Here is a 13,622-nt window from a genome sequence, read left to right on the forward strand (position 1 = left end):
TAAACATTACAGTGAGTTCACCGTTCTCAAATTGCCTTCACAGTCATCAGCTCTCAGTCCAGTGGAGCACCTTTGGGATGTGGTGGAACAGGAAATTCATATCATGGATGTGCGGCTGACAAATCTCATGCCAATGTGGATGAGAATCTCTGAGATATATTTTAAGCCTCTTAAAGCTTCCCTTTTCCACATTTCTTGTTTTCTTTTTGTTGTTCTTTAGCTTTTGTATATTCTCTTAAAATGAGTTTTTCCAGTTGAGCAAAGTACTGAGTTGCTTTGCTGTTGAATAATGCTAAAAAAATAAACTTTACTTTTCTTGGAGACTCCAGGAAGTTAATACACACAACCAAGAAATAGTGCCATACATAACCCACGGTCATATACTGTATAGTTTGACATTTTAAAACATTTATCATTGAGGAATTTAGCACATTGAATTAGTCTTTAAAGTAATTAGTGAGCTTCAGAGGTGCTGAAAGTCAAATGTATTATGGTCAGAGTAAGGCTGGTCCCCAGTGTTTAGTGCTGCTCATGCTCAGTGTGCTGATGTGAGAATGATGAAACATGTTTTAAAAAACCACATGAATGCAGCAGTGTCACTGTGAGTGTACTACAGGAAAACACAAAGTACTTGCTAGGCTCTCACTGAGAAGAAAGTAATGCTTCCTTGGGAAAAGGGCTGACTTCAATTTGCCTGCTAAGATCTTTTTTTCCCCCAGAATGACACACAATAGTTTATGTATAAACATCCCAGATTTTCACAGCAGAAACGGTCCTTTCATTCAAAAGTGTTTATAATACTAAAAGAGATGATATCATTAGTAGCATTTTTAGCATAATAAACATGTAAATAAACTGCTGTCAGTCTGAATTGGAAACATGTGCATGCTGATATTCAAGCATTCTTTGTTAAAAACACTCAGTCAGGTCATTACAACATCAGCCAGAACAATTCCTCAAGAATTATTGGATAATTACGAGACCTCTGGCAGAAACAGCAGGCAGAACGGTTCATTAGAGAGGTCGGTGTTGCTGAGAAACAAACAGGGTTGCTTGCACAGATACGCCAGTGGCTCAAAGACCTGGCTGCTTTTTTGAATTAATTTTCTCACCTTAGCCCCCTAAAGCATTCTCTCTTAAAAAGTTTTAAAGGTGAGAAATACTGAGTTTCTTTGTTTTCTAATTGGATGTATAAAAGGTCAGAACAACCTTTACAAAAACATAGCCAGACACACAAAATGCTAATCAATTCTTCAGTCAAAATGACAAGAACACAGAGCTTTCCATTGCAAATGTGGTTACAGAAACCACATCCCCACATGCCTACACACACGCAGACGCACATGCAACCCATCCAGACACCCCTTTGAGCTTCTTCACAGATGATTCATCTGCGGTCTGATGTGGTTAACAATGACCAGTGTTTCTGTGTTTGTTCAGATTCCGCCCTCACAGCCACATGGGACGATCAGCAAGTTTTCTTCATTCCCACGATTTTTCCTGATGTTGCTGACTAAATGAATGAAGCAATGTTTCTCTGCGGGAACAATAGTTACAATTCTTCGTATCACATGTAAATTTAGAATAGATTTCCGGTTACAGCCATTTACTAGGTAAATATCATATGGAAGTACTCCACTGATTCAGAATTGTATTCTAGTAGCTCTCATTGTAATGCCAAACTGCTAGGCTAAAAAGTGAAGCTAACGCACCTTGATAGTGGATTCGATCTATTGTCCAGCAGGGGGAGACTCCAAAGGAAGTCTGGGTAACACTTTCTAATATGTGACTAAGGGCATAGTCCCATGTCATGAAATGGATGGCTTTTATTTGACATTGTACATGTAGACATGTGAAAATATTTTTGTTACAGAAAACAAAGAAGTCATTATGATGAGAGTAAATTTAAGTAGTAATTTTAAATGATATGCAAATAATTTATGCAATGCATGAGTAATTTTAAGTACAATGGTCCCTCGTTTATCGCGGGAGTTACGTTGTAAAAATAACCCGCAATAGGTGAAATCCGCGAAGTACCCAACTTTATTTTTTACAATTATTATAGATGTTTTAAGGCTGTAAAATCCCTCACTACACATTTTATACATTTTTCTCAGACAGGCACGAACATTTTCATACTTTTCTCTCTTGTTTAAACGCAAAGTTCAAACCTTCGTAGAAAAATAAGTCCAGTATTAGAGAATGAAAAAACCTGCAGTTGCCTTTGATGGTGCAAAAAGTTTTACTGACATTGTTGTGTTTGTTGGGGAGAAAACACTTCAGAGTCACACTGCTAGTGATTTTGATTTATGTAAATTTGACAAGCTGAATGCATTCTGTACTGTACAGGAGACACGGCACAAGATTGATTGACAATGGTCTACAGCCAATCAGGACACAGAACACAATGCATTGTAAAAAAATAAAAGCATGCAAAATTGTACAAAAAAAAAAAATAGAAAAATCGCAAAATTGGCCGTGAAAGGTGAACCGTGATAAAGCGAGAGACCACTGTATTGCATAACTTCAGGTATTTTACCACCTTATTTTAGTGTGCCTACCTTTAAATATTTGTAGGTAAATATAACTACGTTGTAATTTCAAATATAATATACTGAAATTCCTTTTAATTACAGAGGAATTGCAGCTTTAGCTGTATTAAAATATGTTATCCAAGTCTGATTGCATTAACGCTGATAATTAGACGACCTTGAAGTTTTTTGCCTTGGATCACAGTTTAAAGCACAACATGATAGTAATTTTGTAAATTATGGTCCTATTTAGAGTTAAATGGAAAATAAAAGAGGCTAAGCTCCTCACCCCCACTCCCCTTTGCTCTTCTCTAGCTCTACCCTCTCATCTAAACATAGTCACATTTTGGCAACAGTCAAATTACCAAACTTGAGGTTACAAAATAATCTGCTTCTTTGAGAAGGTCTGTGTGAAGCAGGATCATTGTTTTCAACAATGGAAAATAGCTAAACGCCTGATCAAAATCATAGAGTATAAAAGATGGCGCTAGCTACTGTGACGTAAGTCGCTGGTTTCTGAAGTTCCATTTTGATGTCTCAAGATGAGCAAAAAGCCTGTGAAATCAGAGGGTGGGCCTGACTGTGAAACTGCACATTCATTGGCAAAAGACTTACCAGTTAGACGTTGTTTTGAAACATAGCATGACCAAGATTTATAAAACTTCTTAATTTTTTTCTTCAGTATGACCCAAATTGAGTGACCAAACCCATAAATGGCATTCAGATAGAATGCAGGTTGATGCATTTTTACGACCCAGAAGCTATGTCCACATTTTACACTGTCTACACTCACAAATGTTGCAAATGTCTCCAAATATTGCAATATGCTATTGTATGTTCATCGCGTAATTCAGACACATTTACATGCAGTCAGTTTGCCATGCTCTTTGTTTCTGTCATGGTGGCCGGGGTCTTGGACCCAGGGGTTTTGAGTTTATGTCTTTTGGTATGATTCATGTTTGCATTTTGTTCCCTATGGAATATTTTCTAGTGTTCTTATTTGAAAACTCTGTTAAGTTACTGATGACTTTAGGTTTATATTTTTGCCCTGTCCTCTCGTGTTCCCTCCATCAGTCTCATTTCCTTGTCTTTCAGCTTTACCTTGTGTCAGGTTAGTCTTTAGTATCTTGCTTCCTGTTTTAATTTAGTGACTGTTCCCTGTGTCTTTTGTTCAGTTTCACTTTCCCCAACTCATCATTTCGTTTGTCCTCCTCTGTGTCACTACCATACTATTCTCACTACCCCATAACCCTAACCCCCAGTTCATATATTGTCTCATTCTTCCTTTGCCTTTTTGTTAGGTTGCTTTATATTTCCTACCTCTAGTTTCCCTGCCACTCCTAGTGTCTTCGGTACTTTTACATTGATTGGTTTTACGTTCCATGTCAGAAACAATGTACTTTTGGACATTGTTTCTGACATCTCTGGACTATTTGGCTTGACTTTGACTTGCTCATCTTATGGTTACTTCTGTTTCTTGTGTTTGCGTCTTGATTAAGGCAGTCCACACTCCAGACAGCAGATCTTGACAGTTTCAGCATCAGATGTAACTTTTATGAAATAAAAAAAATTCAAATATGTGTTGTTTGCAGTGAAAATCCATGCCAATTTAAGTGAAAAGAGAAAATCTGGAAACTCTGGAAATATATATATATATATATATATATATATATATATATATATATATATATATATTAGTGCTGTCAAAATTATCGCGTTAATTGTTAAGATCAACGCGAAATGTTTAATGCATTAAAAAAATTTAACGCTGATTTTGTTTTTTTATTAATTTCCTGTAATCTAAGACCTTTAAATTCATGAGCACCTCTGGAGGAGGGGGCAACAGTGTGCTATGCTGGCGTTTGGCCTGACAGAAATGATTAGAAGAAGAAGTGACACCATGCTACTATCTAGCTAACACTAGCTAACACACGCAAGCATGGACGAGGGCGGACTTTTGGGTGGAAAGTTTCTCTTTAAGAAGTTGCCTGATGGCTTGTTGGACAAAACGAGAGTAAGATGCACAATTTGCAAAGCTGAATTCAAGTACCACAGAAGCAGTTCATCACTGGCGTATCACCTGAGAGCAAAACACCCAACTGAATCCACCTCTACGGGACCTCGCCAGTCTACGCTTCAGGAGTATGGTGCTTGTGGACGAATAACAAAAAATGTGAGAGAAAAGGTAACCAATTCCTTGGTTGTTTGGATAGCTAAAAACTGCCGACCAGTTAGCATAGTAGAAGATGATGGACTGAGAGAAGTCATTCGTGCTGCATCAGGAGATGAGTGTTACAATCTGCCCTCGAGAGGAACCATTGTGTCGAGACTGCACACTTTGTATGGGGACCAACGATAATTACTTGGGGGTCATGGCGCATTTTATTGATAACGACTGGACTATGCAATCGTTTGCACTAACAGTGAGTAAAACTGAAGAGAGACACTATGCTGAGGCGTGTGCTGACCATTTTCTGAATGTTGCAAACGAATGGAAAATCAAGGACAAGGTAACCACGCTTGGCAACATGGTTGCAGCCGCCAGACTACTTCCATTTGAACACATGCCCTGCATGGCCCACATTCTGCAAAGAACGGTCACAGTTTCTCTTAATGACAGCGCATTTGAAAGGGCTCTGGCCAAATGTCGCAAGATTGTTGGACATTTTAAGCATAGTCCAGCAAACGCTCAGGAATTAAAGGCACAGCAAGCTGCACATGGACATCAAACAGAACCGCTTGTTCAGGACGTTCCAACAAGATGGAACTCCACCCTAGAGATGATCAAGCGGATCCAGAGAAATAAATTTGGGCTGACCACCATCCTGACTCAACAAAACAGCAAGGTGACTATGTTGACTGACCAGGAGCTTGACAGACTGCAAAAGCTGGAGGAACTACTGGAACCTTGCAGGTAAATACATTTTGTTTCTCATGATTGTGTGTCTATCTTTGCATTCTAGCTTTGTTTTCAAGTATGTTCTCCACCTCCACCTCTCTGTGTATTTTCATATGTAGTTTTTATGTTTGTCTCTGTGTGATTAATAGAAAAATACAGACTTGATCTTTCTATTGCAGATATGTTACCGAACTGCTGGGAGGAGAGCGGTATGTCTCTTGTTCCATGGTGTTGCCAGCCTTGTGTCATTTGTTCAGGATTATGGAGCCCTCAGATGATGACCCAGTCTACGTTTTGAGGTTTAAGAAGATTTTTACCACAGACCTAGCTCAGCGGAGGGACAGCAGCAATCTCACATGGCTGAAGATCGCTACTGCCCTTGATCCCAGGTTTAAAGATCTTAAATGCCTTTCCAAAGATGAAAGAAGAGAGGTGTGGGCATCAGTACATGACCTTCTGATGTCAGAGACGGATGCACACCAACCATCTGCTCAGACAACAGAGGAACCCTCACCAAAGAAGAGCAAGATGTCCATCTGCTTGCTGGGTTCTCCTGATTCAGATACAGAGGAAGAGGAAGATGCTATAGACTGCTGTCTGAATCTGTACAAAGCAGAGCCCAAAATTGACATAGGAGAGTGTCCACTACAGTGGTGGTTAAAGAGAGAAGGAGCACATGCCAGGCTGGCACCTATTGCACGCAAGTACCTGTCAACCCCTGCAACCACAGTGCCTTGTGAGAGATTATTCTCACTCTCAGGTCACATCATTCAAAAGAAGCGTGCTTCTTTGTCATCAGACAATGTAAACAGAATAGTCTGCCTCAGTAACTGGCTGAGTGCAAAGAAGGACTAATCCAGATTGCTCCTTTGAAGTGAAAAATGTTCAACATTCTGGGTTTTCAGCTGTGTCTTTTTGTGTTTTAAATACTGAGTTTTGTGCACCCTTTATTGTTATGATATTCACTTTAACCTGTAGGCCTGGGTTCAGTCACTGTTGATGGCCTTAAAGGTTTTTTGTAAGTTTTCCAAGGCAACTTTTTGGATTACCTGCAGTTTGCACATGTCAGTTTTGAGTAAGGTCCATGTCTTGGATCCATAATGCATAAGTGCACAGCCCTAACAGGCTATCTAATAGGCTCTGTATCTGAGACCAGTCTTAGAAGCCATCTGCTAATCTGACTTACTATCTAGGGGGAAAAAGTTAAACGGATATGGGATACTATGTAACCGATACCTGGTTCAAGACTTCCTTTTAAAATCTGTTCAGCAATTCAGTGTTTTTTATTTTAGCCCAAACTATGATCTTGATCTGTTCGTATGCTTCAAATAATTGTTTTGGTGGCTACCACTGGAAACTCTAAATAATTTAAAGAAAAGGGAAGTTTTGTGCAAGAAAGCCAAACTCTTTTTAAGATGTTCTGAGCTTTGTAACATGGTGCATTATCCTGCAGTTCATGGTCACCAACAACACTCAGGTAGGCTGTAGCAATACTCAAGGGGTCCAAAGTATGATAAGAAAATATCCTCCACATCATTACAACACCACCACCAGCCTGAACTGTTGATACAAGGCAGGATGGATTCATGCTTTGAATTTTTTTATACCAAGTTTTGACCCTGTCGATCAAATGCTGCAGCAGAAAATGAGACTCATCAGACCAGGCAACGATTTTCCAATTCTCTACTGTCCAATTTGTGTGAGCCTGGTTGAAAGGTAGCCATAGTTTCCTGTTCTTAGCTGACAGGAGTGTCACTAGATGTGGTCTTCTCTCGCTGTAGCCTATCAAGGTTTGACGTGTTATACATTCAGAGATGCTCTTCTACATAACTTAGTTGTAATTAGTGGTTAGTTAGTGGATAGGCTCCTTAAACCCTAAAATTGGGAAGAAAATGGATGGATGCTGTTTTCTATTTGAAGCACTCTTTGGCAACTGGCATCAACTATAGGATTTTCTCCCACAGAACTGCCGTTCACCGGATGTTTTCTCTTTTTTGACCGTTCTCTGTGAACCATCGATATGATTATTTTAGAAAATCCCAGCAGATCAGCATTTTTTGAAATACCAGCCAGTCTTGCACCAACAACCGCGCCATGTTCAGAGTGACTTAAATCACCTTTCTTCCCCGTTCTGATGCTTGGTTTAAACTTAGTTAGTTGGTGGTCTTGGCCATGTCTAAACATCTAAATAAATTGAGTTGCTGACATGTGATTGTATGTTAATGAGCATTTGAACACATAAGGCCATGTGTGTTTAAATCTTCAAAAATGACATAAATGCTTTTTATATTAGAAAACTTTCACTATGTTCTTGTCAGGCAAGACACCCATGAATGTATAATACATACTGTATGAAAACTGAGAGCCAGGATGTGCGTTTTTATGTACGGCTATTTTCCATATTTCAGTTGGAAAATGCTTGTTTTTAAAGCACAGGCTTTTATTTTAATAGCTCTAAATCCTGCCAGTGAAACATTAAACCTGCTAAACATGTTAAACATGTAAAAGAGTTTAATGACCATTCAGGGAAAACTAAAGCAACAAAACGTGAAAAATTACTTTCCAGAAAAGCTGCACTAAAATAAAAATGTCTTCAAGGATTTATATATTTATCTGAATTTTTGCGGCCGAAGCTGTATGTTTAAGAACCACTTTGGTAGGTTTAAAACTCTCACCAGATAACAGTAAATCACTTTACACAAGATGTACAAAACCCCTCCCCAAAAACAAAAAACCAGCAAACATATTGTAGTACTGTAAATTCTAATAACACCATAAATGTCTGCTTTTTTCTGAGGTGGTGTGATGTTTTTCTGTCTTTGTAAGAGAAAAGTGGTTTAGCAACGATTTCAGCACCAGTTTTTTTTAATTGATGAATCGTCCCCGAAATTATCTCATTTCTCTGATAAATGCCGCCCTCATCTCTCCTTCCTTCACCCCTCTCCGGTGATCTCATTCATTTAGCTTAAGAGGCAGGAACTCATAATCTCTTTCAAACTTTTTTTTGGTAAATTTTCAACAGCAGTGCCCCCCCCCCCCCCCCCCCCACTCCCCCCCCCCACACACACAAAACAGCTGGTTACAGCTGGCAGCACCTCACTTGCTCACTTTTATTTATGTGTGTTTTGTGATGTCATTATGAAATTAATTCCTTGTTGGGTTTTTGTTGGACCTTAAAGGAAATGCTTGCTGTTGGTCAAATCTCTTGCTCTGCAGTATCTTTGAGAACTGTTGTTGAGGGATTAGGCCACAGTCATGTCAGTTACACTCTCTCTCCTCCAAATAAAATGACATGTGCATAAACAGAGCGAGGGATGGAAAAATACATTATATAAAAAAGCATTATAGTTTTCATGTTGTGTATTAATAGACAACTCTCCAACATCTACTCCCCCCTGAGGATGAGAAGAACATGTTTTTCTTTAAGCGATAAGGCTAAATGATATGCACAATGCTAATACAGCTTTCATCAACACTAGACAGGAAGCCGAAGTCTCAAACGCAGCTGTATCCATTTCCAGATGTCACTTGAACCCTGCCTCACGTCTCCTTTTTGTTTCTCTATATAAATTCAGTCTGTATCACCCTGAATTACCTTTATCCCTGCTGTCAACCCCTCTCTCTCTCCTCTCTGTCCCCACATATCTGCTCACCAGCTGCGTTCAGATGGCCGAGAGGAGCAGGCTGAATGGGGTTTTATAGAGTGCACGCTCTGACGCACATGCATTCACAGGGTGTTGTGAGCGACCTGCTAAAGCAGGGATCCAGGTCTTTTGTCCCATGAGCCTGGAAACTCTTTCTTCCTTTTCCCACTTCTTTTCGCCATTTGAGACCATATCAATACTTGCAAGTGGCTGCTGACAAACTTAGGTTTTGGTCAGAGAAGGTCAGGAATTTGGCTGTTTCTCTGCTGCTAATCGGATTAGTGTTTCTTTTCTTTTCTTTCTCGTTTTGCATGGCTAATATGAAAGTGATTAGACTGTCTATTCGCAGTACAAATCCTTTAAAGTTTAACATCGACTTCATTCAGAACTCTCATGACAAAAAGGCCATGTTTCCTTTTTCTATGTCATGTTCACTGCAGTTTTGGAAGGCCTTTTCTCTAGCAGAGGAAGAGGCCAGCTTTTAGGATAAAAAAAACTGTCAGCAGTGTCAGCTAATCTTGGCTCAACCACAGCAAGTATTTATGATCTAATATTTAAAAAGAGGTCTTTTAACCGAGCAACAATAATCACTTTAACAAAGAAGAAATAAATGAGGTCATGGGTGCTTACTGCACAAAAATTGCTGCGTGCTGACACAAACCCATACTGTTTGAATTTCTTCAGTCTTAACTAGCCAAGTGTAATAGATTTTCTTTTTATCTGCTGAAATGACAGCAAAATATTTGATCAGCACGGATGGAAAAAGTACAGAACAGAAATACAGATACTTGTGTTAAAAAACAACGATGGTTTCAAATTCTTTACTCAAGTAAAAGTGAATAAGCACAGGCTCTGACATGCATTCATGGAAGGTGAAAGAGAGGTCACGGGGTGGAAAGACTGAGCAGGTTGGAGGATGTTAAGATTATGGGCCTCGTGTGTAAACATAGCTCTAGTGTGACATGCGAGAATACGCCTGCATGTATGCACACGAGGATAGCTCTTCCACAACCAGCCCCTCTTGAATCAACCTGAATTTCACAACTTTATGATGATGAATAATCGGCTCAACCAGTCAGTCAAGACATGAGAAAGCTGACACACTTTTCTCTCAGCAGTATGTCCCCTTTTGTTGTACCCTCACCTTTAACCTTAGACCTTAAAGCCTTTGCCGGGGTCAGTTAAGAACCGACAGTCAAAGGGCATAAATCTGGTATTAGAAAGACAAGCAGCTCAGTGAGCTAAAATGCCGGACTTCCCCTTCACTAGCATAGGACTTTTAAAAGATCACATCCATCAGCTGGTGGGAACCAGCTTATCTAACAAAAAAGAATAAACAAATAAAAAAGATCATATTATGAATGAGGTAATTTTATCCGAGCGTGGCCTATGTAAAGTTTACATAGAGTTTACTTTTCCTCTCATTCTGTATTCAGAGAAATAAATTCCGTCGTTTTCTTTTTACTTTTGATTTACTTATAAAAAAAACCTCATCTGTTATTCAGGCAGGGATGAGGTGTTTGAGAGCATTATTTTGCCAATTATTGCATAAACGGTCTCAGATCAGACCCGGTCAGACAGAAGCAGCAGGCTCAAAAAGCAAAAATAAATAAATAAATAAATAAAAAGTCAGGATCAGTGGGAGATCTTAAACACAATCCAGATGCACCCTGGTAGAATCATGGTTTGACTGAAATCATTATTAAAGATGTTTATCTACAATAAAACTCAAGAGGTCCTCCATCCAAAAAGTCACAGTGGTCAATTGACCCTCCCATTGGAAATGACATGTGCCTGGCAAGAACCTCTCCTGATCCTAAGCATGCCATAGCATCTGGCAAATATGGTGGAGGAAATGTTACAGCACAGACCAGTGGAACCAGTTTACTCATATTTATTGATCATGTACCTCAGTCACATCTTCATAATTTGATGTAAAATTGTCTGTGATGGTGTACAGAGGCTAAACTACAGAAACTGTACCTTTGCCCAAAAGCTTTTGAACTTATTGAACTGATTTTCATAGCCTTTCTCTTTGTAGAAAAACTCTGTCTTTTTAAAATACGGGCAGCAAAGGTCAACAACTCTTCAAACTTCACCTTTGAACAGGAACGAACCACAAAAGATCCTCTCCGAGCATTAGGCACTTCTTCATAGGAGAACACTGGATCAGCACAAAACAAGCACAGTTCTTTCCTCAGATTCATGCCATATGTCTGTAAAAAAAAAAGAAAAAAAGATCCAAAACAAAATAAAGAAGAAACAGCTTCTCCGTAGATCACTAAACCAGCCTTGATTAACCAAAACCACCTATTATATGATGCAGGAACACCAAGGATTCAAAATTTAAAATGCCAAAAACAGTCAAAAATACAAGAGAAGGGGAAAAAAGGCAAAATGAGGGGGGAAAAGAAGAAGAAACAAGGCAGTGGTGTGTGTGTTTATGTGTGTGTGTGTGTGTGTGTGTGTGTGTGTGGGGGGGGGGGGTCAGGGGGTAATTTAAATTTTTCCCTTCATAGAAATGTAAACATGTTGGTGTGTATGGTTGACTGGATATTGTCTGACCATTGTGGTTACAGCGTGGCTAAAGTTTAGTTGACTCCAATTGAATTACACATCATTATGCAGTTAGTTGTTCTGTTTTGAAGATTTGTCTTCTGTAAGTGCTCTAAAAAAACAAAAAATAAAACAAAAAACAAAAGAAAACCCAACCAGATACATCTGGTTTGCAACTGGCCAACACTGAACACTAGCAAATATATTACAGGAACCATCAGGAAGATTGGTGATGGCTGAATTAGAACCACTGGTTTGTCTGACAGGCCAGAAAGAGAATACTGACATTGGCACTGTAAGCTTCTGTGACAAATTAACGGTCTGAGAAACTTAATAAATCCAGGCTTAATATTTGTTTTGCAGATATAGCAACAAACGAATGAAGACATTTTTGTTCTGTTTTCTAGTGTGAAACTCACCCTCAAAGTGTCCATGTGAGTAAAAAATATAAGTGTCATGCAGAAATGTCATATTCCTCCCTTATGTCTTCTCGGTATGTTTATCTTTCTCCACGTTGAATATCTGAGCTTCATATGGAGGTCAAGCAGCTTTAAAAACTCAACTTGCCTGTATGATTTATGGATTGGAACGTAGCAGCCGACTCACACATTTTGTTTGCACTGCAAACATGATCGAGGACGTGCACTTGCAGTAGCAGCAACATGTGCACACAGGACTCACTGTTACACAGACACGGTCATGCACTGCACGACTTACATGTATGCAAGCGCTTGCCAAAGACCAGGAAATGGGAGGTACATTTATCTCTTTTTGACAAATAAGCCCTTCTCTTCTCTTCTCTTCTCTCAACCAGTGCTAATTCAGCATATTATCTTGTAATCTAACTCTATTGATGGTGACAAGATTAGCCTGCTACAGTGACAAGTGACATTCTAGCTAGACTTTGATTAATATATGATCCTTTTAGCTGATTCTGAAATGACTAACGCTGTCTGCTGAGTAATTCATCTCCCAGTATTGGGATATACATGCATATACTGATTCAAATTACAAATTTAGTAATTACATCTTTAACTGTAATTCTGCAGCCTAATCATTATGAACAGATCTCTGAACATGCTAATTTAATCCTGTCTCCTCCCTTAGTCACGTTCCTGCAGCCTACCTCTACTCTACCTCTTCATCTATGAGCCTTACTTATAAGTTATCTTGCTCACTAAAAGGAGACACAGTGCCAAAGATGAGCTTTGTTAGGTTTAAATCAAACACACATCCGGAGGCTAGTTGGGAAAAATGTGTGTTCCCTGACCAGTTGGTAATTATTTGCTTGAGGTTGCTGGCTATTGCTTTAGTCTCTAGTAAAGTGTAGTTGTCTGTGGTTGGCTGCCTACAGTTTGCATGGAACAAGCCAGCTCATCTGTAAACACTTGCTAACTATTAGCTGTGCCGCAGGGAAACTTGAAAAAGTTGAACGCAAGCTCAAAATGATGAATGTTTGCCTGCGAATTAAAAGTTGTGCCTCACAACTGCAGCTAACGTTTTAGCAGGCACATTTCTGCATTATCTGATATCCCCATGTTGGTGTTGTTCCTGCATCATCACAACAGTGTTGGTCCAGGATGTCACGTTCAGCTGTGTAGAAAATAGAGACAGGGGACCAAAATGCAGGACTCGCAGGCTGGTTTGGAATATACTATGTTTTACTGGAGCTGAGAGAAATAAACACAAGTGACTGCGTTAAACAGGGCACACACGAGCAGTTGACGACGACTTGACAAGGAACAGAGATAAACTTAGGGCTTAAATAGGCAAGGTAATGAGAGGATTGGAAACAGGTGAAAAAACAGCTGAAACAAATCTGACTAATAAAAGAGAGGAAGTAACACTAAACATAACGCCCATGGGAGAAAAGACTGTCACAATAAAACAGGAAACAGACACAGGAAAACTAAACAATGACAACAAGACCAAAACTCAAAACACTGTCTAAGCACTCAATTAGCATTAGCCAAGATGTTAGGTAATGCTATT

The 13,622-nt window shown here is 39.3% G+C and overlaps 1 protein-coding gene across 1 annotated transcript; it reads left to right on the forward strand.

The window, feature by feature from the left end:
- Positions 1 to 5,123: 5,123 nt before the first annotated feature.
- LOC308397201 (E3 SUMO-protein ligase ZBED1-like) lies at positions 5,124 to 6,418 on the forward strand. Its single transcript, XM_080883009.1, has 2 exons — positions 5,124 to 5,445; positions 5,610 to 6,418. Exons 1-2 carry the CDS (start codon positions 5,312 to 5,314, stop codon positions 6,283 to 6,285), a joined length of 810 nt encoding a protein of 269 aa, XP_080739135.1. The 5' UTR covers positions 5,124 to 5,311; the 3' UTR covers positions 6,286 to 6,418.
- Positions 6,419 to 13,622: the final 7,204 nt, after the last annotated feature.

Source organism: Rhamphochromis sp. 'chilingali' (genome assembly GCF_963969265.1).
Source record: "Rhamphochromis sp. 'chilingali' genome assembly, chromosome: 5".
In the NCBI taxonomy this organism is placed as follows: domain Eukaryota; kingdom Metazoa; phylum Chordata; class Actinopteri; order Cichliformes; family Cichlidae; genus Rhamphochromis; species Rhamphochromis sp. 'chilingali'.

Bases quoted from the DNA above. Each gene is read 5' to 3' on its own strand.
- LOC308397201 (XM_080883009.1), top strand. From the start codon at position 5,312: ATGATCAAGCGGATCCAGAGAAATAAATTTGGGCTGACCACCATCCTG. The intron at 5,446-5,609 runs GTAAATACATTT...TTTCTATTGCAG, and splicing joins GAACTACTGGAACCTTGCAG to ATATGTTACCGAACTGCTGG.